Source organism: Mauremys reevesii, linkage group 6, assembly GCF_016161935.1.
Source record: "Mauremys reevesii isolate NIE-2019 linkage group 6, ASM1616193v1, whole genome shotgun sequence".
Taxonomy (NCBI): domain Eukaryota; kingdom Metazoa; phylum Chordata; order Testudines; family Geoemydidae; genus Mauremys; species Mauremys reevesii.
In genome coordinates this window covers 37,495,233-37,521,959 of record NC_052628.1, presented here as the reverse complement: position 1 = coordinate 37,521,959, position 26,727 = coordinate 37,495,233, and the positions used below count along the sequence as shown (strand labels likewise).

Below are 26,727 nucleotides of genomic sequence, written 5' to 3'. Positions count from 1 at the left end.
ATCATCTTTGACTCAATCTGATATTCAACTGTTAGCGAGGCTACACAATTACTATTAAAATGTGAATTATTAATGATCAAAATCATTAATTTCCAGTAACTTTGAAGAAATAATAAAATAGAAAATTGTAGTTAATAAAAAGGATATTTAACTTCAGTGTTGTAGCTGTCTCAATGCGGACCTGAAAGACAAAAATCAGGAAATATTATGTTATTACCCTTATTAAATATTACTTTGATTATCTCACAGAAGTTAGTGTAATATTTTCAGATCTGAAATTGTTAAGCTTTCACATATACTCTACATGTTTCCAGGGATAAAATTAAATTAATTTAAACACTAGCATATTTCTGTATTTTCCCAGGGTTTTTAGCTGTATATTGTTTATTAGGAGCAGTTTTTGCTTAAATTAGAATTTTTCAGGATTTAAAAAACTACTACAAATTGCCAAGAATCACACCACCTGCAGGACCTACTCAGCAGTCCCTACTCAGGCAAAACACTCAGTTAAGTCAAGTAAAGACTGCAGAAGTGGGCCATATGGCTGTGATGAGAATTCTTGAGACAGAGGGGATCACCTGTTTCTGGGACGGTTCTCATGGACTACCACCAACAAACAAACTACAGGCCCACGAACAGGGCCGGCTTTAGGCCGATTCCCCCGAATTGGGCCCTGCACCCACGCCTAACTTAGGTACCTTTTTAATTTTTACTCACCCGGCAGTGGTCCAGGTCTTCGGCAGCACTTCGGTGGCGGGTCCTTCACTCGCTCCGGGCATTTTGGCGGCGGGTCCTTCAGTGCTGCGGAAGACCCGGAGCGAGTGAAGGAACCGGCACCGAAGACCTGGACCGCCGCCAGGTATTCAAATCAGGCCCTGCACTTCCTAAAGCCGGCCCTGCCCACGAACACCCTATTTCCAAGAATTCAGACAATTATGAGAAGTAGCAGTCAAGGAAGCATTAACTGCAACCAAGGCCACATCCAATGACACTTAGCTCTGCCCCATCTAGATGGTAAGAGATAACCATCTCTCAGGAGAGGGTTCCATGCTCCAAGTGAGAAAGGAAGAACAACCTGGGGTCACAAATCAGAAGTACATCTCCAGGAACAGCAGTGCAGTTGGATGCAGTTCCGGCACTGATGTTGCTGGTGCCAGTACCTATGATACCAGTTTTGATGCCAAGAGGAGGTGTAAAAGTGGCTCCTCGAAAGTGTACCTCTGTATCAGAAATGGCTTATTGATCATTCCAGAATCAGTAGCAAGGAGTATCACAGCACTGATGTTGGTATTACTGACACAGGTTCTCAAGCCTTCTTCATCAATAGTGGCTTGCTACCATCCCACAACATTATACAGGATTTAGAGGGTTTCTCTCTGGCCTTCGACTCCTTGTGGAATGATCATGCTGACCTGTTATAAACTGTGTTTTCTCGCAGTGTGGGAGCATCATTCAGCATCTGAAGAGGACAGCACTGGGCACCTCTGCTTGGGAGATGGTGCCGAGGTTGATGTGGTCACAGCACTGGGGATCCTGGCAACAGTGCCAATGGTCTTGGCACTCTTAGTTTTCTGCTCCTCGTTGGAGACGAGGCAGGGTGCCTAACAGCTAGGGCACTTGTCAAGGTAATCTCCTTGGCCCCAGTTTGAAGGACAACTCCTCTCCAGAATCAGATGTGATCTCCCGGGACTGCACGAAGAGGTTTAATTTGACTCTTGTTTCTCAAAATTTTTGGGTCCAGAATGAGGAGCAGCAGCAGATGGAACACCTATCAGGAATATATTCCTCCTTGAGGCAAAAGAGGCATCTGCTGTGTCCATCGATTAAGGGCATTAGATCATCGCAGGGAGGACACGGTTTAAATGCAGTGGGTTTAGAGTCTACTATTAGCAATGGTTGGCATGAAGTGTCCACACCTACAAATGAGGGCATGCAGGAGATGGTTCAGTGAATTTACCATAAATTTACAATGGCCTAATTGAGCCAAATTTGGCCCTCAGTTAAAAAATATTCAACAGTGATAATTCATGATAAATATTGTAACAATTTAATAACTTCAGTTTGCATAGAGGTTTTAAAGTATTGACAAATTGCAGATGATGTGTATGCACCTTCTCTTCAAATATGTTCTAATGAAGTCAATTAAAAATATATGCTTCATTCACTATAGCATTCATGATACATGCTGGGAGAAGTGACCTTTGCAAATGATAGTATGAGATCATTTGAAAATCTTAACTATTGCATTTCCTGGCTTGAAAGCTTTGCACCATTAATTTTCTATTAACAGAGTTCTGACTTATTTCCTAGTTTTTAATGAAAAAAATTAAACACATTTTATTTACCTAGAACACCAAAACTGAAACAAGATTTTCATTCATCTTAGCTACCAATCTCACAGAGTCTTGGCTACATTGGTACCCAGGAGCCAGAAGTCACCACTTTTATGCATATGATCTAAAATTCCACATACTAGTGTGGAAACAACAACCCTTTTCTTTTTTTAAAACCAACCTGAGAGCCTAATTCTGAGTCCAGTCCACATCAGACTGTCAATGACAACAGCTTCCTAGTGAACTGTTAATTGCTCTTTATTATATTGAAGATACTTAAAATATTTTAGTGGTTTATTCTTGGTAGCTAGATGTAGGGATTAGAAAGAAAATTATTTATAGTAACTGTTGTTCTTCAAGAATGTTGCTTCTCTATATCCATACTCCTGAGGTTAAGGTGTTTGTACTGAAAGCCACTGGAATCTTCTGATGAGCAGAGTCTATTGGGACATTTCCCTTCTAGTCAGCTCCCGCTCATGGAGGGCTCTGAGGGTATAAAAAAGCAAGTGGTCCCTTATGCCCTTAAGTTCCTTCTACTAACTCAGGGATTCTCCTAAGGCTCTGGAGAAGTGGGGAAGGTGAGCAAAGAGTGTGAATATGCTAACTCAAGATTCTGGAAGAACAAGAGTTAATGTGACGTAACTTCTCTTTCTTTAAGTGGCCTCTACATAGTGAGGCTTGTGGGAAGTTAGCAAGCACCACGCCCAGTAAAGTGAGGCAATGCATTTTAAGCAAAGGACTGGAGAACTGCCAAAATGAGCATCAGCTCTGGATGGCAGGTCAAGAGTATTAGAAATGACTGATTTCACTCTCTCAGATCAGACCTCAGGAGAGAGATAAAATTAAAGCCCATATACAGCTTCAAAAGCAACTTTGCAAAATTCTATGACAAAGACAGTGCAAAGGCATCCTTTTAGATACTGCATCTGAACTGAATTGACTACACTTTGATATCTCCTGGCAGTTGAACACCTGGCAATGGTGAGAATGATGAAATACAAACAGGTTAGTGGTCTGAAAGAGATGGAAATTGAACACGACACTAGACTGGAAAATGGGATGATGACATGAGTATACAGAGGCCAAAGTAATTAATTATTCACAGTTGAATAATTTCTTCTTGACAGTTATCTAGAATGACTAGCAAATGAGACATAATGTAAAGTGAGGCTGTTTAAGGCCGCCACTATTATAAGCATCCATTCTAAAATATCTACTTGAGATGAAACCAAACCTTCCCCAAATATTTTGGCAATAAATGTAATCCACCTTCCGTAGAACAATACTTTTCTTAAGCAACTATTTTTGTCTATCCTGAGAAGTAGTGCACAGTGGTTTCACTGTACCCTGCTCTACAAAGCAAAAAAATATTTCTCTAACCAGAGAAATTCCCAACAATATGCTGATCAGATGCAATTACATAGCACATATCAGATATGGTAAAAGGGGACATATTCATTAAAATGAAGAATTAGAGTATTTAACAGAGGAATGTAGTGATGAAAGCAATGGATACATATTAAATACACATAACATACAAGTGATAGACCTACTCAATTCAATTCTGTTAGTATGAATCCGGCAAGGTAGAAGACAAACTCAAACAGCTTAATGGGACTAAATCAGGGGGCCCAGATAATCTTCATCCAAGAATATTAAAGGAACTAGCACATCAAATTGCGAGCCCATTAGCAAGAATTTTTAATGAATCTATAAACTCAGGGGTTGTACCGTACGACTGAAGAATTGCTAACATAGTTCTTATTTTTAAGAAAGAGAAAAAAAAGTGATCCGAGTAACTATAGGCCTGTTAGTTTGACATCTGTAGTATGCAAGGTCTTGGAAAAAGACCTTCCTCTTTTGAAGGAGAAAGTAGTTAAGGACATTGAGGTCAACGGTAACTGGGACAAAATACAACATGATTTTACAAAAGGTAGATCATTCCAAACCAACCTGATCTCTTTCTTTGAGAAGGTAACAGATTTTTTAAGACAAAGGAAATGCAGTGGATCTAATTTACCTCGATTTCAGTAAGGCATTTGATACAGTTCCACATGGGGAATTATTAGCTAAATTGGAAAAGATGGGGATCAATATGAAAACTGAAAGGTGGATAAGGAACTGGTTAAAGGGGAGACTACAATGGGTCGTACTGAAAGGCGAACTGTCAGGCTAGAAGGAGGTTACTAGTGGAGTTCCTCAGGGATCAGTTTTGGGACCAATCTTATTTAATTTTTTTATTACTGACCTTGGCACAAAAAGTGGGAATGTGCTAATAAAGTTTGCAGATGACAATACAGAGAAGCACCGGAATATCATAAAGGAAGATCTGGATGACCTTGTAAACTGGAGTAATAGTAATAGCATGAAATTTAATAGTGAAAAGTGCAAGGTCATGCATTTAGGGATTAATAACAAGAATTCTGGTTATAAATTGGGGACACATCAGTTGGAAGTAACAGAGGAGGAGAAGGACCTTGGAGTATTGGTTGATGACAGGATGACTATGACCTGCAAAGGTGATATGGCTGTTAAAAAAGCTAATGCGGTCTTGGAATGCATCAGGTGAGGTATTTCCAGTAAAGATAAGGACATGTTAGTACCGTTATACAAGGCATCAGTGAGACCTCATCTGGAATAGTGTGTGCAGTTCTGGTCTCCCATGTTTAAGAAGGATGAATTCAAACTGGAACAGGTACAGATAAGGGCTACTAGGATGATCCTAGGAATGGAAAACCTGTCTTATGGAAGGAGACTCAAAGAGCTTGGCTTGTTTATCCTAACCAAAAGAAGGCTGAGGGAAGATATGATTGCTCTTTATAAATATATCAGAGGGATAAATGCTAGGGAGGGAGAGGAATTATTTAAGCTTAGTACCAATGTGGACACAAGAACAAGTGGATATAAACTGGACACTAGGAAGTTTAGACTTGAAATTAGATGAAGGTTTCTAACCATTAGGGAGTGAAGTTCTGGAACAGCCTTCCAAGGGGAGTAGTGGGGGTAAAAGACATATCTGGCTTCAAGACTAAGCTTGATAAGTTTATGGAGGGGATGGTATGATGGGATAGCCTAATTTTGGCAATTAATTCATCTTTGATTATTAGTAGGTATATATGCCCAACGGTCTGTGATGGGATATTAGATGGGGTGGGATCTGAGTTACTAAAGAGAATTCTTTCCCGGTGCTGGCTGGTGAGTCTTGCCCACATGCTCAGGGTTTAACTGATTGCCATATTTGGGGTCGGGAAGGAATTTTCCTCCAGGGTAGATTGGCAGAGGCCCTGGAGGTTTTTCGCCTTCCTCTGCAGCGTGGGGCACGGGTCACTTGCTGGAGGATTCTCTGCACCTTGAGGTCTTTAAACCACAATTTGAAGACTTCAATAACTCAGACATAGGTTAGGGGTTTGTTACAGGAGTGGGTGGGTGAGATTCTGTGGCCACCATGAAATCTTGTCAGTTGACACTCGTCAACAACATGTGCTGTTGACTAATGGAGGCCAAAATGATCATATGGATCATCACACAGACCCCATGAGCAGACGCTGGATGTGCATATTCTTTGGCCAGTTCGAAACCTGTTCAGCAATCTCCAAAGGTGACGTGGCAGGTCAAATCAACGCGGTTGAATGCTCAGATCGGCAACAAGGAAACAATTCTAAACATCTTTAGCTGACCACTCAACGCTCCATAGTGTTGCTGCTGACAGATTCTGATCTGGCAATTGAGACCACAATGGATGCCTCGACGTAAGTCATGCTCTCGGGTAACTGAAAAGCAGTTATACAGTGGGAGATCTGGATTGGCAGACAGCTTTTCGACCGGTCTGGCTGTAGACTCTTTGCATTTCCCTGAGTTAGTTAAAGGAACTTAAGGGCATTTGGGGCCATTTACTCTTTTATACCCTTAGGCCCCTCCACGAGTGAGAGATGACTAGAAGAGAAATGGTCCCAATGAAGCCTGCTCATTAGAATAAAAGGAATTCAAAGATAAAGAAGGCATTTAAAACAATAATCTAATCTACTGCCAACTAATCTGTATGGGGGACTGTGACTGAAAGCACCCCTATAATTTACACCCTACACACTATTGTGATAATCTTTGTACAAAATATGCCTTTTGAGGTATCATTTGAAAATTAATAACTGACTGTTGAAGAATATCACAGTGAAATGTATATAGTAACATTATATGTAAAGTTATGAATTCCCCCGTATGATGTTATTAGCACACGTTCAAAACCTTACAGCCCTGACTAGATAAAAGTTGTTAAACAAGCCTATCCTAAATAAAGGAAGGTGTGTTTAACTCAGTTTAACTAGAAGTAGTAAACATGGTCCTCAAGACAGCCGGGGAGGAGATGGCAGGAAACAGAACAATTTGGATTCCAGAAAACACGCATGGTAAAAGAAAGAGCATGGAGACTCCTATACTACCAGACTCCATGTAGCCTTCTATACTGCTTGAATAAACTTTACTTTGAAGAGTAACCCTCAGAAGAATCCACTTAAAAGATTCACTGGACTATAATAGAAAGGGGAAGAGAACCTCAAGTTCTCTCTCTTTCACCTAAGAAAACAAAGGCATCGGCACTTTTGAGCCTCTGGGAGAGATCCTGATTAACAAAAGGGTAAGTCACTATCTTGCTGGAAGATTGTGGGTGGGAAAGCCATCTTAAACAAAGCCTTGAACCAATACTTGCAGATGAAATTTTAGACTTTTAGATGTGTTTTTACTTTTACGTGCTTGTAATCACTTCTAACTTAATCTCATACTTAAAGTAATTTAAAATCCTATTTTTTTGTTAATAAACTTGTTTTATCTTTAACACAATCCAGTGCTATGCTTAAATTGAACTGTTTGGTAACTCCAGTTAAAGTAGCAAACCGTTGAATATTGTCTCCTTACAGGAGCAACAGATCGTAATATCTGAACTGCTGATGAAAGGGCTGGACAGCGCAGAACACGTTTTTGGAAAGTCTGGGACTGAGAGTGTGTTGAGGTCATCCTGAAAGCAGTAACCAAGGCTGGTGGAAGCCAGTGTAACTGGTGTGTTGCTGATTGGCTGGTGGGACTGCAACTATACACAGACACTCAGGATCTGACCTGCATGCTTTTTGGCTGTTTGTGAGCAGCCCAGGTTGGGACGACAACAGCAAAGCATTGTGAGGCACTGTAGCAGGGTGGACCCCTGCTCCTGCCCTGAGGGGTTTAAAAGTGGCCTAGCAGGGCTTGAGAGCGGTGGCTCTAAAAGCTGGGCTGATTGGGGAAGTGGCTGCAGCTGGACTACACCCCAATCAGGCCACAGCTGGCCCCTATAAAAAGGCCAGGGAAGCCAGAGGCAGACAGTCTCTCTCTGCCTTCAGGGAGAGAAGGGCCTAGATGCAGGGAGCTTGAGACTGGGTACCTGAGTGGAGCAGGGCTGGGGAAAGGCTGGGGAGCTCCAGCCTGGAAAGCCCCAGGCTGCGGCCTTGCAGAGGGCTAACAGGTACTGGGGGTTGCAGAGGGCAGCCCAGAGGTAGGCCAAGGCAGCAGGTCCAAACCCTCCTTGCCAGTGATGAGTAGGCTGATACTGCAGTCTGCTCCAGGGCGTGGGGCTAGACAATGACTGGCAGTAGCCATATACTGAGGCGAGGTGGGGATAAAAGGTGGGGGTTCCCTGGGGAGGGGAGACCCTAAGAGAAAGGGGTTACTGCCAGGGGGCAGCACCCCATGTAAGAGGGCACCGGGTCCAGGGAGGGACACGGGGGGCCTGAAGACAGGCGGATCACCAGCCTGCAGAGGGTGCTCCAAATGCTGGACTGAGCTAATTCCCCAGAGTCACCAGCAGGAGGTGCTGCAGGGGTGAGTCTGGCCCGTCTACAGGCACCCAAAGTTGTGAAGCACGTGGTGACAACCCCTTACTGGTCTGGAATGCACCCCAGACTGTGACAGGAATATCTCCCTTAAATAGAAACCTGGAAATCTAGTGTGAAGGGCACTGCTGCTGAAGAAAAAAGAGCAATGAAGCTGATTCAGTGAACATCAGAATTTCATTGCAAGTAGTTTCTGTTGGTTGTGAATAATTTCTGCTGCCATAATTTGAGTATATGTTATGTTTGTCTGATTGTTATTTTTATTTACTGTATGAGTATAAAGAATTAATTCAGACAGGAATTGGCTGCACCTATGCAGGAAGAACCACAATGGTTCCTGAAACCAGCTGCTCATAAAACACTTGAGATAATGCACAAACCACCACTTTGAAATTCATTACCCTTGGGAGCTGGCCAAACCAATTTGACCAGGCTCAAGGGACACAGGAGAGAACAAAGAGACACCATACCTGAAGAGAGAAGACTGGGGTATTGAGTCAAGATGAACCAGACTCCAAAGGTAAGATAAGCCTACCTAGGACTGCAGGTAAGATAGCTATGCGTGTAGACCTTTCATTGTGTTATAATCCTTTTTTATTTTCTTATGCTTTGCTATGTTCCTGCCATTAAGATTAAACAATCTTTCATTTTAAGAAAGCTGTATGGTGAATTGCTGGGGCTGAACCCAGTCAGGCTGGCCGAGCAATCACAGTTGGTGCACAGGGGGCTGTAGCCTGGATACCCTGTCTAAGACTAGGAGAACTGCAGAACTCCTCCCCAGAAAAGGTAAGGGCATGAGGCATAATACCTGAGGGGGTGCACTCAGACAGTCAAAGAAGGGGACAGAGGCACAGCTAGACCTGTAACCATCACATTAGAAAATGGAAAAAAAACTGCAACATTTTAACTTGCAACCTTCAATTCCAGCATAACATTGGGAATGAAACAACTACATTTCAGTGAATACAAATATTCAATAAAGAGTCCAGCACTACATGATGTTCATTTATTAAACATTCTGACCTACCTGTTTCTACAGTATTAAACTTCTCACAAATGAATGACTTAAATAGTAACAATATAACTGGTAGAAGACTGATCAAAGATGTGTATTACCGAAACTCATTTTTCTAGAGCAAATTGCTACCTTTTAGTATTTTTAAGCAAAAGCACAATTTTTAAAGACATTGGTGTAATTTCAAAGCTGGTAATTCATTGAAGATATGAGACAAGTCATGGATACAATTTGTCAAACTCTCCATCACAAACACCACTATACTTTCAATTCATTTGCAGAAATGTCAGTGAAAGCCATAATCCCAGAAGTGATACAGTAATATACTGTGAACTAGCTATGTAGCATTCTCTGCAGCAATACCATCTCGCAAGGTAGTGTTTGTAAAAAACACAGTTGTATAGCAGAACACTATACCAGCAGGTATGAACAATACCATGCAACTCTATGTAACTAGTATGACAGTTAGTGTGTTTGTCAAACAATTTGTGAACCAAACAGGTTCACTGAAGCACAAAATAGGTGTGCCTCAACAATCTCAAAATGCACGTATATTGATTAGCTACTTAGCAGGAGAGAGATATGTATAATTAATACAAGATGGGGATTAACTATGCTTGAAAATAGGTTATGAATAAGTCAGAGAAGTGCGGATCTGGAAACTTTCCCCACAACTTCTAGGCAGGATTCAAAATGAAATCCAATGTCGTGCCCTTGAGCAGATATTTTTAGGGAAAAAAGATACACCAAAGATCTTCCTGACAAGATAATTTTGCTCCTGAAGTAAATACTGTTCAATTCTAAAGTGTAGGAAATTAAAACTTTTCATCTAAATTTAGGTAAGAAATAAATGAAACATAATCCAAAATATTTCTTAAAGATAGTTACATTTATGTATACATACCACTAAGTCTTGGTCTTGAAGCAAGTTACGAATTGCCTCATATAACATTGGTCTCAAGTCAGATTTGAATTTTACAGAAATCCATTGTCCAATCAGCCAAATTACTCGCCGGCGTATTGGCTTATACCTTTAAAACAAAAAAGAATTATTGTACTAGTTTCTTACTATCCTTGTTTCCTAAACTTCTGTATTAAGAAAAACTGTTTTAGAAGAATACTGGAAGACAATGTCCAACAAACCCATTTTTCACATCTTTCCTTAAACATGACTGGTGAGAACTACACCTTTAAAGTTCTGAAGTCAAACTGCCTCCCTAGCAGGCAGCATTTTCGTTGAGAAAACTGTCCCTCCTTATTTATCAGGCCTTGTCTTATTACATTGTTTCACTGTGCTCCTTGTTTTTCCATGCTCCCTCTGCTCTGTCAAGGACAACATCCAAAAAACTTTATTCATACTCTTCTCCCAAATCATGTGTTTTCTTTCAGATCATGGCCAAACATGCTAATGCTCTTCTATAACTGGTATGCAAGGCCACCACCTTGCTGCATTCAAGTCCTTCCTTCATACCAACATCTCCCACAAAGCTTACAAGGAAATAGTTTAAGACATATTTATTATATATATTTTTAAATCAACATTTACTCCATCATGCTGAGCTTTGTATTTACCAAGTTCCATTAGAGAGAGAGAGAGAATCTACTCTGCATACAATAAATCAATGACAATATATTTAAAAATAAAACTACCCCTTTATTATCATGTTGTTTGCTAGGGTCAGCTATAACCCAAGAGTCTCTCCCTTTGTAGGCCCTCCTATTCCTCCTTCCCCACTTCTAGAATGAGATCAGCATTTTTATAATGCCCGCCAGGGTAACCAGAGGGTCCACTTGATCTGACTGATTCAATCAGAGCCAAAGGTATAGCTCATTTCGAGAGCTCATTGGCACTAGATAGGAAGTTAGGATGAAGCCCCTGAAGGCCTGATTATAGGATTCCAGGGCCTTCTGCCTTAAGAAAAGCCCTTGCCAGAGGTCACAGCTCTGAGATGCTTGCCTCAGAACCTGCTGCTTGCAGAAACATTGAGACATTGATCCCACTGCCAGCACTCATGGTCTACCGTCAGGGCTGGTCTACACTGAAAAGTTAAATAAGCATAGCTACGTGCCTCAGGGGTGGGAAAAATCTGGTGTAGACAGAACTAGATGGACAGAAGACATAGATTACTTCCCGTCGCTATAGTAGGTCTCTACACTGAAATGCTACAGTGACATAGGCTGTGAGCAAAAGGAAAGCCTAAGGAATACCTTGTTAGAAGATTTTGACCTGCTAATAAGGAAAGAAAATTACTTTACCGCAGCACTACAGGTGTGGGAAACTCTTCTACACTCAGCATTAATTATACTTACATGCACTAGAGGCTATACTATCTAAACAAGGGTTGGCACTGTAATTTGATGCTACAATTATCTGTTGTAAGAGCAGGTCTCCACTCTGTACACAGGACTGTGCAGAAGGCACAGCGTGTGACTACCAACTCTCAGGTTTGAAGAAGAAAGTGCTGAAAGGCTGGGATCCCTACTCATGCAGAGTTAGGAGGACATACTGTTAGAAGCATTAATTTTTATTTTCCTTGCTTTTTAGGTTTTGTTAGGTATGCTATAAAGAAATCTTAACTGACAAACCATGTAGCATTTTTGTGCTGTGAGCATAACAGGTGCAGTTATATGGAACACCACTAGATGGATCAAAGAACACTATCTCCTCAGCTTCAAGTTTTATCAGTCTTGTCTGTGGGGGGAAACAGGACACAACAACATTCCATCCACAGGGATTTCCAATTATATATTTGCTAAACTAAGTAACTAAGGAAAATGAACAGACCATAATTCATGTAAACAAATAAAATTAAGAAAGTGGGTATTATCAAACCAAATTAATCCAATTAACAGGTTGATTAAACCATATCAGTATACACTAACAACTCTTTATAAGCTTTATTTAATAATTTGAGAAGACAGCAGTCTTTTTCAGCATGAGCGCTAAAAGTAATAAGGGATTATCATCTCAGTGTCAAGTGATACATTTATAATCCAGTGAAATGGCTGATTTGGTGTGCGGGGGGGGGGGGGGGACAGGGTGTTGGGTTGGGTTATGGTGTTCAAATCACTCCCAAATAGAAGCTAGTTTAGAAACTACATTTCTTGTGCCAATTAAGGCAGGCTACCCAAATTATAGGCAGCTAGGGGATAATCTCCTCCCATCCTATCTCTAGCATAGGGCTATATGGTACATAAAGGATCTTATTTTGGCCCCTGAATATGGCTTCTGGAGGAGATCCTAATCAAAGAGTGGTGGGTTGAGCCACCATCTTGCTGGAAGACTGTGGGTGAGAAAAGCCATCTTGAACAAAGCCTGTCCCTTGCTAAATTAAGTTTTTAGACTTTTAGATATGTTTTCACTTTTATTTGCTCGTAACCATTTCTAGATTTATCTTTTATACTTGAACTCAGTTAAAATGTTATCTTCTTTTCTTAATAAACTTATTTTACTATTTATCTAAACCAACAGTGCTATGTTTGAATTAAAGTGAATGCTAACTCCAGTTAATGTGGCAAGTTGTTTAGTTCAGTCTCTTTAAAGGAACAAACAGGATAACTGCTGGCAAACTGTTGGATCCAAAGCGATTGAATCACGCCTGTACAGTTTAGAGAACACAAAGTGCATGCTGGCTGCATGTGTTTCCCAGGCTGGGAGCTACAAGTAGCAGAAGCATTTGGGGGCACTCAGAGTTATAATATAAGCAGTGACACAACCTTTCACAGATCTGAGTTGCAGCCCAGAATGTGACAGTGACAATTACATCAGAAAACCATTGGCAGACACAAATAGCACAAGCAATATTATTTAAGTGACACCCTCCTATTAATGGCAGCAAAGAATCCTGTGGCACCTTATAGACTAACAGATGTTTTGGAGCATGAGCTTTCATGGGTGAATACCCACTTCGTCCTATTAATCACTCACTCTTAATTGTTTCTCCCCACTGAATCCGTCTCTGTGACCATGTATTTAGTTTATTGAGGGTGGGGTGGAGAGTTTGCATTTGAATTAAACAAAGATCAAATATAAAACAGGACAGTACACTGGTATTTGCCATATTTGCCTTTCTCAAAGTGAGCTGAATGATTAAAGGTGTTATTTATTGTACAGAGAAAATTTAATAAAACTCAGATGTATAAAAGAAGGTATACATTAATTTTTACAAAAAAAAATCAAAAGTAGCCATCACGTATGTATTGAAAAGCATAAGATCAAAAGTGAAGGGCTTCAGGAAGCTCACCCTTTCTTGTACACATCAGTCATCTGTAAATATTTTATACCTTTCTGCTCATTTAGCAGGTATGTTTAAACAATGAATATTCACCAGAGCTGCACTTGCTTCATACCACATCTTAACACACTTGTATCAACAAATTACTTAAACAGCCAAGATACAAAGAAAGATTAGGGTGCTCACCTGTTATGAGAGACTTGTAGCTCTGCTAGCAGCTGATTTTTAAACCACTGATCAAAATCCACACTGTCAAATAGCTCATAAGCTGCCAGCCCAACTGCATTGTAGACTGGAGAAAAACAGAGAAATTAAGTTTTGCTCTAGTCAAACTTTGTTAAAATTCTAAAAACTGAAATTGAATAAATCTTGAAAATTATGCTTAGATCACACTTCTGTGCAGTAAGGAATATTATCCAACATTTATATTCTGAAAATTGAGAAATTAAAAAAGGAGTGATTTGAGTAAAACAATGACAAAACCTTACAAAACTTCCCTCAGAGTTCTCTTTAGTTACAAATAAATTAAGTTCTCATGAGAGGGGTGTCATGTAGTGTTCACAGCAGTTAAAGGAGTCAGGCGCTCCACAGTTCTAAATCTAACTCTACCAATGATTCCAAACAATCTCAGATCTTAAATATTCAGGTCTCTGCACAGAAGTTGTCTGGATGTAAAATCTATTCCTCAGGTAAGGAGTATTTCTTTATTTCTATTTATTTAGAATTCAATCATCCATTACTCTAGGTACAGATTCAAAATATATCATAAAAATCCATAACATAGTTTTGGACATTGATCCAGGTTGCAAGTTGAGTCTGATGGGGAAGAAATAGAGGCAGCTCCCTTTGAATTATTTTCTCATAATTTTGATATTATTTTTCAAAATGTCAAAGTTACATCTCACAAATTCTTCTCAGACATTTTATAGAAGTCAGGCACATCCATAACGAGCTTTATTCCTTAAAAGGCAAAGTGAAATTTAATTTACCAGCATCTTTAATCAGTAGAGCATTAGTATCTTCCACATTTGTAGGTCCTGCAATAAAGTTAAAATAAAACCAATTATTAAAAAAATGCATTAACTAAACAAAGACTGTAAGACCCTCAGTGGCTTGAGCATTGGCCTGCTAAACCCAGGGTTGTGAGTTCAATCCCTGAAGGGGCCATTTAGGGATCGGGGGACGGGGGGAAATCTGTCAGGGATAGTACTTGGTCCTGCTAATGAAGACAGGGGACTGGACTCGATGACCTTTCAAGGTCCCCTCCAGCTCTATGAGATAGGTATAGCTGCATATATTTCAGTGAAGTAGTGCATAGCAAAGAATCAAAATATACAGCCATAGCAATATAATCAAAAATATCCTCTCTATAAATACAAATCTAAAAGTAATGCATCCTGTATTTAAAAGAGTACAGCACTGTTAAACTGATGCTTTTGTTTTTTTCGAACCTCTAAGAGAAGACCCATTCTGATTAAGAGAACATACTGCATATCAAGAATATTCCTGTGCCTTACTGAAATACTGAATTTTTGACTGAAAAGTATCTACAATATGTTCATTGAAGAAAGCAAATGAAATTCAAATCCTTATTGTATCATACTTTGTCACCTTGGCAGTTGTACTTAATTACATTTATCATAAAAGATGCAGCTACAGAATACTCATAAAGGTAAGTATTTTATAAATAAAAAACACTGGAAAAAAATAGGAATTGGTAAAGAATGGCTATCAAGTAATGACTTTTTGCAGAAAAAGTGACCATCTGGTTACTTCTACACATTACATGAAACTGTTTGCTATATAATTAAATATAATAAAGTTCTAACAATTTAAACATTTAATTTTGACTTTTTTATGCCATGAACAATTTCGGCAATGATAATTCCCATGCTGAGACCTCACAATTTCACATTATTTACAGCTAATAATGTGGATGCCCTACCTTGGGAACTCAAAAAAGCTTTTGGCAGAGGAGTGACGAACATTTCCAGATATTTACCTTACGGGAGTCTAATTCTGCCACCTCCATGCTAGAAGCCTGTAATTCCTACAAAACCAAAGTCTCCAAACAATCTCAGATCTTAAATATCCAAGGTCTCTGCACAGAAGTTGTGTCTGGATGTAAAATCTATTCCTCAGGTAAGGAGTATTTCTTTATTTCTATTTATTTAGAATTCAATCATCCATTACTCTAGGTACAGATTCAAAATATATCATAAAAATCCGTAACATAGTTTTGGACATTGATCCAGGTTGCAAGTTGAGTCTGATGGGGAAGAAATAGAGGCAGCTCCCTTCGAATAACCTCAAAAGGTGGACATCTGAGCTATCAAGGTCATACGGTATTCTCTGGCACTGCTTTGTGAAAAACTTTGGGGCTCGGAAAAAAACAGGGAAAATGCTGAAGGACATCCCCTCACTATTAAACTCTAATCTTTCAGGAAAGAGTCCATTGATACTCTTTCACAACTTCCTGCTTGGAAGCAGAACTTGTGACATTTGTTGTTATTTTCTATTGTAAAAAAGATCAGTCTGCAGGAAATCTCACAATGGGCATTGTCACTAGGTCTAAGAACAAAACTATGTCAGTAGAAACAGAATTAACCTATCTGTAGTAAAGAGTGCAGCCCTTTCACAATCTTCAAAACCTATCAATCCAACATAATGAAATACCAAGCCAAGGAGGAAAAAAAGATGTGTTAATTCCCCAAGAAGTGGGAAATGAAAAGTAATTGGGTTGTGAAAATTGATGCTAGGGTTTTACAGTACATCTCTCAAAATCTGTGCTTTGCTAGCTCCATCTGCTTCATTCCTAGCCAACAGCAAAACTAAGGCCCAACTTCTGCAATCATCCATTAAAATGTCTTGACTCCTGACCACACTAAGACAACTGATTGCATGGATCTACAGGGTAGACAGGTCTACAGACTCTTAAACTGTGGTCTATGGATCACTGCTAGTCTGAGGAGAGAACTGCTTGATCACAAAGGGGCTCCTGCTCCTCCTTTCCAACTGTTAAATGGCACTGAAAGACAGCTAACCATATACAAACATTTTTCTTTTTCTATGTGCCATAAGGAATTGTTGTGAATATCACATAAATGTTTTATGACTGCAAATAAGAATGAACTCCACATGGACTCCTCCTGAGGGTCGAAATGACAGTCTGGATCTATACATAGAACGCTTCCGCCAACGTGCACAGGCAGAAATTGTGGAAAAACAACATCGCTTGCCTCATAACCTAAGTTGTGCAGAACGCAATGCCACCCACAGCCTCAGAAACCACCTTGACATTATAATCAAAGAGGCTGATAAAGGAGGTGCTGTTGTCATCATGAACAGGTCTGACTACCAAAAGGAGGCCGCCAGACAACTCTCCAATACCAAATTCTACAGGCCACTTTCCTCAGATCCCACTGAGGAATACACTAAGAAACTGCACCATCTACTCAGGCATTGGCACTCTCACTGAAGGACTGTCTGGATATGTGGACTCTCTACTCAGACCCTATGCCACCAGCACTCCCAGCTATCTCCGTGACACCGATTTCCTGAGGAAACTACAATGCATTGGTGACCTTCCAGAAAACACCATCCTAACCACCATGTATGTAGAGGCTCTCTACACAAACATCCCACACACTGATGGAATACAAGCTGTCAGGAACAGTATCCCTGATGATGCCACAGCACAACTGGTTGCTGAGCTCTGTGCCTTTATCCTCACACACAACTATTTCAAATTTGATGACAATATATATCTCCAGATCAGTGGCACCGCTATGGGCACCCGCATGGCCCCACAATATGCCAACATTTTTATGGCTGACCTGGAACAACGCTTCCTCAGCTCTCGTCCATCACGCCCCTTCTCTACCTGCGCTACATTGATGACATCTTCATCATCTGGACCCATGGGAAGAAGACTCTGGAAAAATTCCACCATGATTTCAACAGCTTCTACCCCATCATCAACCTCAGCCTGGACCAATCTACACGGGAGGTCCACTTCCTAGACACCACGGTGCAAATAAGTGATGGTCACATTACCACCACCCTATACCGAAAACCTACCGACCGCTATGCCTACCTTCATGCCTCCAGCTTCCATCCCGGGCACACCACACGATCCAAGCACTGAGGTACAACCGTATCTGCTCTAACCCCTCAGACAGAGACCAACACCTACAAAATCTCCATCAAGCATTCTCAAAACTACAATACCCGCACGAGGAAATAAGGAAACAGATCAACAGAGCCAGACGTGTACCCAGAAGCCGCCTACTGCAAGACAAACCCAAGAAAGAAACCAACAGGACTCCACTGGCCATCACATACAGTCCCCAGCTAAAACCCCTCCAACGCATCATCAGGGATCTACAACCCATCCTGGACAATGATCCCACACTTTCACAGGCCTTGGGTGGCAGGCCAGTCCTCGCCCACAGACAACCTGCCAACCTGAAGCATATTCTCACCAGTAACTGCACACCGCACCATAGTAACTCTAACTCAGGAACCAATCCATGCAACAAACCTCGATGCCAACTCTGCCCACATATCTACACCAGCGACACCATCACAGGACCTAACCAGATCAGCCACACCATCACCGGTTCATTCACCTGCACGTCCACCAATATAACATACGCCATCATATGCCAGCAATGCCCCTCTGCTATGTACATCAGCCAAACTAGACAGTCTCTAAAGAAAAGGATAAATGGACACAAATCAGATATTAGGAATGGCAACATACAAAAACCTGTAGGAGAACACTTCAACCTCCCTGGCCACACAATAGCAGATCTTAAGGTGGCCATCCTGCAGCAAAAGAACTTCAGGACCAGACTTCAAAGAGAAACTGCTGAGCTTCAGTTCATCTGCAAATTTGACACCATCAGCTCAGGATTAAACAGACTGTGAATGGCTTGCCAACTACAAAACCAGTTTCTCCTCTCTTGGTTTTCACACCTCAGCCGCTAGAAGAGGGCCTCATCCTCCCTGATTGAACTAACCTCATTATCTCTAGCCTGCTTCTTGCTTGCTTATATCTACCTGCCCCTGGAAATTTCCACTACATGCATCCGACGAAGTGGGTATTCACCCACGAAAGCTCATGCTCCAAAACGTCTGTTAGTCTATAAGGTGCCACAAGACTCTTTGCTGCTTTCAATAAACTGTGATGCACACTATGAGGGACAACAGGGTACACGGAGTAAAAACAAAGGTTATCATCATGAAAAGTACAGTGAGGCCTGCTAACGCCTTCAGGTTGACTGTGAAACTCAGAGACTAAGCTGCAGTCCTGGTTATTTTCAGCTTGGCCAAGAGAACCTCGGTCTAACTGAAAAGGATTGACTTTTTCTAACCAAAGATTCTTCACCTCACCTAGAATGTCTGGGAAGACTGAAAAGCTTTGGCATCATCTCCTAAAAGTATATTCTGTGGCTTCTACAGTGATGTCTGACGCATCATAAACTCTTTCGGAGAGTTTAAACAAATCAGGGACTTCTTGGTAAGCCCCCTGTAAAATGACTTACGGGACTTATGAAGGTGGTCAGCAACTCGTAGAAAATCCTGTGAGTTCTAAATCCTCACTAAAGAACAGACCTTGCCCCAAATTTTGCCCCAGCTAAAGAAATCTAACCATAAACATTGAATAACCTCTTTTTCAGCCCTGAAACCCTATGTTGTCTATTAAAGACACCATACAGTCTAGGTCCATGAAAACAAAAATTCATAATATTTCCTTTCTGTAAATATACCCTTTCAATTTTCATCACAATATACTTACAAAACATCTCCAATATAATTTAGAATTATTTGAAAGATAGGGGGAAAATATTTTAGGATACAAATTTAGATTTCACAAATACATAAACATTAGGATTAATATACAGTCTGCACAAAATGAAATAGCATAGTAATTCCAGTATATTAAAAAACATTTTTAAAATCTTACCTTGTAGACTGTGAACCATTTCTAAAAGCACAGGAGTAAGGGTTTGATTATATTCATGGAAAATATCAATAAAAAGAACCTCTGTGCATGGCTGAAAAAGTAAAACAAATCTGTTATAAAAACTAAATAAGACAAGTCTAGCCTAGTTTTAATATACAGTAAAATACATTTAAACTACTAAATACCTCATAAGGAAAACACTCCAGCACTACAACTTACTGAAAGTGATTTTGTCACAATACAGCATGTTCAATTAGAGCAAGATTTTGATACAGTAGTATCATATTCACAATGTACGGTTTACATTATAACTTTGCTGATCAGTTACTAAACAAATAAGAAAATAACCGAGAGGAATATAATTAGCCAATTTTTATTCCTATAGCATGCATAACAAACAAGTTACACCTTTATACTAGATTTCCAATATTTAACAAAGCTATCCAAAATGTATTCTTCAAGTCTCTCTGCTCTATTTTCACTTAGCATATATTTCAGTTCTTTGCTACTAATGTCTTGCATACAGTAGATCTTTACACAAGTGGCTCTTAAACTGTGGTCTATAGATTACTGGTAGTCTGTGGAGAGAGCTGGCTGATCACAAAGAGGCTCCTGCTCCTCCTTTCCAATTGTTAAAATGCATTAAAAGACAGCTAACAATATACAAACTTTTTTTTCTTTTCCCATGTACAAGGAATTGCTGTCAATATCACATGAATGTTATATGATTGCAAATAAGAGTGGAGGTGATACACAAGAATTTCTAATACAATGTGGTGAGCACTGGGGGGAGAGAGGACAAAATAGGATAATCCCAATTTTCAAAGCAATTTAAAATGAAGACTTTTTGCAATTTTAGTGTTGTGTGTATATTTAAATTGAAGTAGAGGGAATCAAGATATTAGTAAAATTTTACATACATAGAGATATAAGCTGCCTCATTTAGTGTATTTTGGATTCCAATAAAAAACACAGAGTACATCCCTGCGTGCACAGGATTGAGTAACAAGCCCTGAATACCAGTATTAAGTGACCAATGAAAATGGAATATCTGTTCTTGAAACAACATGCTGCTCTCATTTCTACAACTACTGTCAACTGAAGGGGAAGGAGAAGGGTAAACAAAACAATGAACTGAGGAAGAACAGGGCAGAACTGTTTAGGGAGGGACCAAAAAGAGCTCTTTGCAGCTCTCATTCTAAAAACAATCTAATTAAATTCTCTTCCTTTCTAGGAAAACAGAGTAGAGGTCCCGGAGGAAGTATTCTGAGTCATGCATAAACATCCAGGCTCCTAAGTGTAGTACCCAACACTGGAGTTCAAAGAGCATCATGGACTGAAATTTTCCTTAATAAAGTGGGATTACTGGGAAAGCCGTTTCCTAGCAGCCAACTGTAATCCAGGACTGCATAAGGCATGCTGGAAGACAGGTCTATATAAATCTGGCCCTCTCCACAGAAAAAGGAGAGTGCTGGAGGAAGCCAGAGAAGCTATGGAATCTCTCTTTGAAGAAGGGCAAGTAAATCAATATTTGTTTGGTGTGCTTGTTCCACATATTGGTCTTTTTGACCTAGGAAAAGACTGTTAAACAGGCATACTAACTCCAGAATCTGGCAAGAGCTGGTGTTGAGGAGGCAGGAAAAATGCCACTAAAAGCCTCCACTAAATAGTCACAAAATGTATGTAACTAATCTGAATTAATGTGTAATCTTAAAAATGTAACTGTACCCTACTACCATTCCTTAGCCCTTTCTGTTTCTAATCATCATCAGTTTTATTTCATGTTTTGATACGGAATGTATACTTTATAGAGCAGAGCATTCTTTACGTTTTGTAAGGAAACTGGCAAATCTTTCAGCATGATATAAACATTAAAGTTTTCTTGAATTCTCTGACTTGATTTGCTCAAGTTTGTTATGTATATAAACCAATAGGCTTAAGGAAAATATATATAGAAAAACGTGTGTGTGTGTGTAACATACACACACAGTTTCTGTCCTTTTTTGTTAATTATTTTGTTTTATACAATTAGGTGTCAACGGACACAGTGTATGCTCTTTTGTCCTCTAAGACAGCATATGCAACCCTTGACGTATGCTCTATATTATGCCTTTTCTATCATAGTGCTTTTGAACTCAAAGGATACGCCTTTGAAAGCTACAGATGCTGACCCATGGAAATGTTACATTCTGTAGGGGGGTTGGTTTTTAAAAATGTGCATCTTCTTCCTCTGATCTTGTCTGCTACAATAGTTTGGTTTTTAAAATGTAACGCTTGAAAATGTTACACCAAAGAATCTCAGGAACCTTTATTTAACATTTATTTTACAATACTCAAAGATGTGCTAAACATCTCAGATAACAGAGCAAGATAGGTCTCTGACCTAGAATTTTTACATAAAACATGAAAAATATTATAAAGAAATTACCTTCACTCACTCAATATTTTTAAAGTACTGTATAGAATATGAACTCAACCTCTTTTACCATAGCACACTGTACACTTACTTTCCAGTGTATTTAAGACTAAACATTAGTCAATATCTTAACACAAATTCAAATAGTTACTGTGAACTTCAATCTGTAGTATTATAATTTCACATTCTTCTGCAAATGTTGGTTTATACTTTTTTAATAAATGTCACATCTTTGGGCTACAGGCCACTCAGCAAAGGCGTGAAGAACCACTTTTCTTTTTAATTCATCTTGTTTCATTCAAATTGAAATACTTACCCTGAGACTGTATTTCCAAGAATCTCCTCCTGTCTCCTCTACAGCTAGAGTCCATAAAGAAAACATTACATAAAAATACAGTGTATACTTTAGTTATGATTTTAAACAATATTAGTGACATGTAATCAGTATGAAAACATTATGGATAGGAAAACATGAGTTACTGTACATCTCGGGTTATGAAGAGAATCTCGAGAATGTAATCTCTCTATACAAGACTGTACAAATAAAAATGCCAGTCACTTTCTCCTGTGCATCTTACAATGGGCATTTTTTTGGATGCACTGTGAAAAGGGAACAGGTACTATTAAATATCTTAATAAAATTAGATGAAAATACAGTGTAATTTCTTACTGAAGCCTTCTGGGTCCTCTTCCCACATTGTCAATTCTTCCTCTGTTAGCAGGAAATAGTGAGAGACTAATCTCCTACATATCTCCATCAATGTTGGGTAAGTGAAGAATGATGTCTTTATCTTATGTGCTTCAAGAGTTTCAGGACTGCTATCTGTAATAGTAATACACTGTTACTAGTCCATGACTTAACATTATACTAGAATCCTATTAATCAATAAAGAAAGAAAATGCTGGACAGAAGACTCTCATAGTGAGAGAAACAATTACATCTCCATATTGACTTTAAGACAATTTCTTATAAAGCATCTAAACTGTTTAGAGAGTAAGAGTGTTGTATTAGCTGAAAAAGTTGGTGGAAATGATGCCTCATAAAATAAGTCTTGACTGCTCACTTTCTGATGTTAATTAAATTATTCAGATTAATAGTCCTTTTTGTTGTTGTTCTTCATAACTGAAAGATTCTATCCTCAGGAAAGACTGTATCATCCTATCCTGTCAGGAGCAACCATATTCCTTGAATCAGCTTGGCTCCACTCTGATTGGAAACAAACACTAGGAGGTTGTGGCCATTCTGAAAGAGGGCATTTTTGTTAGTGGGTACCCTTACGCTACATTATCACTGAGAATAATACAAAATGACAGCTATTGTGAAAGAGGGCAGATCATTGTGGAATTCTCAGAAGAAGAAAATTATCCTTCATCTTTGATAAAAATGAAACTTTCAGTTATGAAGAATAAATGCAAAAAATGACCATTAAGCCTAAAATAATTATTGAATTGTACCAAGTCATGAGATTTCAGTGAGTTTCAACCACATGTGATCATTCAGGACATAAAAATGGCCTGACAGGATGCTAAATTTCTTAAAGAACCAATTTTTTAAACTAATTTTAATTCAAACTAAGTAACAGGCTTACTTTCAAATTCTCAGAAAATTCATCTGGTGCCCAAAGAGTAAGTGCTGTAATTTTTAGCAGGATACACTGTATTCTTCATACATAAAGCATTTTGACTCCTCCTTTAATTCGAAAAAGTAAATCATAATTATGGAAATGCAAGTAGCAGTTCCATAATAATTAATTCTCTATTAATTATAATCCATTTATGTTACAATTTGTTCATTGACGTTCTAATACCTGGTACAAAAATATCAAATAACAATTGAAGATCTGCAGTTCTTCCTGCAACATATTTTTAAGTACAGGATTTGATAATCTGAATTAAAATCATCAGAATTTCTGAACCTCTTAAAAAATTTAGTCCCATTGCTGGATTATTTTAATTTGGAAAGGGAAATTATATACTTTTTTTTCTGAATCCAATTAGATGCTGATGTAGAGAGTGACCAGACAGAAAATGTGAAAAATCGGGACGGGGGTGGGGGGTAATAGGACCTATATAAGAAAAAGACCCAAAAATCAGGACTGTCCCTATAAAATCGGGACATCTGGTCACCCTATCTGGTGTCTCATCATATGCAAACATGAAACTAAAAATTAATTAAGTAATCTTTATAGACAGATGTGTTTCAACACTAAGGAAAAGTAATTGTAATTATCCATGTATTAGTTTCAAAAATTTTTAGCTAGAGCCAGCCTCTTGTGAATCAACCATAGAATCAGAATTGCAGAAAAATTCACTGCATTCAACAGCATGCTGAAACTTTTACTTTGATTCTGTAGCTCAGTTTTACTGTGAACTATGGTACACAGTAGAAACATTCTTTTATCAGACATTTTCCTAGCAAAGGAAAAAGAGATCACCGAGTTTGATGAACCATAAATTAACTTGGCCCTTGAACTAAATATGGGCTCTTTATTTTATATGGTTAATGAAAGCCAAAGCAGTAAGTAATTTCTCTGTATTTCTATGTGGGAAAGCTATTTTGTTGCATGTTTCTTATGTATTTAAGTGGTAATTATAGAACAATTTGGAGATTCTTTCCTAAAGCTTGATTTTCACAGTCAAAATATTAACAATATGCAATATTTAGTATATGATCATGTTAACTAGTACAATATTAAGAATTTTTAAAATGCCTTTTTTAAAAATGTTTGAAGTTAGTGTTGTGTCACAGCTGGCACGCTCCCCCCACCCCCAAGAATGGGAAATGTGCTGAGGAAAAAGCAGCAGTACCTTCGAAACGTTTTGATGGCTTGTAAGCATAATTTTTTACAATCATCTTAATAAGATTCATGCACTGGACAATGAATCGCTCAAATGCAACTCCTTCACCAGCCTCTGTGAAAACATAGCTTACAGCAAACTCCAATGATCTCTGAATCATAGGGGTGAATGAAAAAGGATGTTGGTCCAGGAAGTCCAAAAGCTAAAAAATGAGGGAAGAAAAACATATGACTTAATTCATACACATTTTATGTGCACAAAGGACTTTCATAAACTATCTTGTAAAAACAGGAGCACATTTATGTAATGTGAAAATCTAACAGTTGGCCACAAAAATTAAATTAAAACAAAATCACTTTTATGGTGCTTACTGATTCATTCATTTTATCTGTTGTTGTTTTAATTCTCATTTCCAAAGCAATGTTTTGTTAATAAGAATGACAGTTTAAGGAACCATGTACTTTTTCAACTATTCAGTGCTATATTATTACTAAGTAACAATTCACAGATGTAAGAACTGATTTTCCATAAAACAAGAAAAAAGCTAGCCCCCAAATTAACAATATTCTTATTAGTAATCAGCTGTTCATACCTATTTCCAACCATATTTAAAGTACTGAACATTTACTTCCATTATAACTGAATAACTTTTTGTGTAAAAAAGGTGCATACAAAGGGATCTTCAGTTTCTTTCCCCCATTCCAGTCCAGGCATTTGTTCCTTTAAAACTTAGCAATTAGTTATATAAACCATTTTAACCTATGTATTTTCAAAGGTGTCTCTGCAAGGTAGGAAACTTTTTTAAATGAAATCTGATTCTTCTTTGCAGGGCCAAAGGCTGTGCCTGTTAACAAAAGGCTTGCATAAGCCCTATTAGTGACTGTAATCATTCTCTACTCTGAAATGCTTTGTAAGTGGCAGCAATGGCAGTTGTCTACTTGAATAGGGAAAGTTAAAAGTCTTCCACTCAATTTGTTCAGTGCTGTCTCTGCTACTGCACTCTAGATGTGCTTTCAACAAATTCAATCTCAGCACAAGATTAGACTTTCATTCATTTTCTATCTGTAGCAAGTTTATTCAGAGTTAAAGATCACAGGAGACCAAGAAAGATAAGCACAATAGAAGAAGAGACAAAAGAAGAAGAGAGACTAGTTTCCTATATGGATCAGGCTTTGTTCGTGTATAGTCTTCTCCCCTGAAGTATATAGGTTATATTTTCTTTCATGAAGCCTTTGACTCAATAAGGATTAAAATCCTGAAGTGTTCTGAGTTAACTAGCTTCCTGACCATTACTCTAGAATTTTCTCTTCAGTTCCTTCAAATTTCTGTAGTACTCCAAAAATGGCTGAGTCATAAATGTTGTTTATACTTCTCTTGTAGCTGTTTTGGTCCCAGGATAGGAGAGAGACAAAGTGGGTGATGCAATATCTTTTATTGGACCAACTTGTGTGGTGAAAGAGACAAGCTTTTGAGCTACACAGAACTCTTCTGTAGTCAAGAAGAGCTCTGTATAGCTTGAAAGTTTGTCTCTTTCACCAAGAAAAGTTGGTCCAATAAAAGATATTGCCTCACTCCCTTGTCTCTGCGTCACACAAGGTCACCTGAGCCCAAAAGGCTTGCATCCATACAATTCTCGGGGAGGCTAGTCTGAAGAGAATGAATTGCTTCTTTGCATCTACCAAGAAAATAAATGAAAGATGGATTTGGGAACAGTCCCTGTACTCTCTGGTTGTTGGGGTTTGAATGAGAAAAAGATATATGAATGCTTCGATTGCAGGAGCCATCAAAGAACTATGGGCCTAATTTTCAGAGGTACTGAGTGCCTGCAGCTTGACTTCAATTGGAACTGCAAGTGCTTGGCACTGCTGATAATCAGGCTCCATGTTTAAGTAAGAAGTCATACGGGCCAGAAGATGGAATCCTCAAACACTGGGAATGTTAGACGTGTTGCATGTCTGAAAGATGATGCACCTAAATCTACTAAAACTGTCTTCTGGCATAGCACAAACCCCTTGTGCAGACCTAAAATACTGAATTGCAGCTGAAAAGTATGGGCTGTTTTTTGTCTGTCTGTTTGTTTTTAAGTAAATTAATCAAGAACAG

At 38.9% G+C, this 26,727-nt stretch overlaps 1 protein-coding gene across 10 annotated transcripts in view; it reads right to left on the bottom strand.

The window, feature by feature from the left end:
- The window catches only part of IPO11 (importin 11), a 232,774-nt gene that overhangs the window by 153,408 nt on the left and 52,639 nt on the right, over positions 1-26,727 (bottom strand). For all 10 annotated transcript variants that reach the window (XR_005600208.1, XR_005600209.1, XM_039543641.1 and 7 more), the window contains 8 exons: positions 24,634-24,826; positions 22,496-22,648; positions 22,142-22,185; positions 19,410-19,500; positions 14,428-14,475; positions 13,625-13,730; positions 10,108-10,234; positions 148-181 (listed from right to left, as the gene is read on the bottom strand). Coding sequence is in view for 8 of the 10 variants with exons in the window: in XM_039543641.1 (XP_039399575.1) it covers positions 148-181; positions 10,108-10,234; positions 13,625-13,730; positions 14,428-14,475; positions 19,410-19,500; positions 22,142-22,185; positions 22,496-22,648; positions 24,634-24,826 (796 nt within the window). In the remaining 2 variants the exon portion in view is untranslated. The remainder of the gene's footprint in view (positions 1-147; positions 182-10,107; positions 10,235-13,624; positions 13,731-14,427; positions 14,476-19,409; positions 19,501-22,141; positions 22,186-22,495; positions 22,649-24,633; positions 24,827-26,727) is intronic.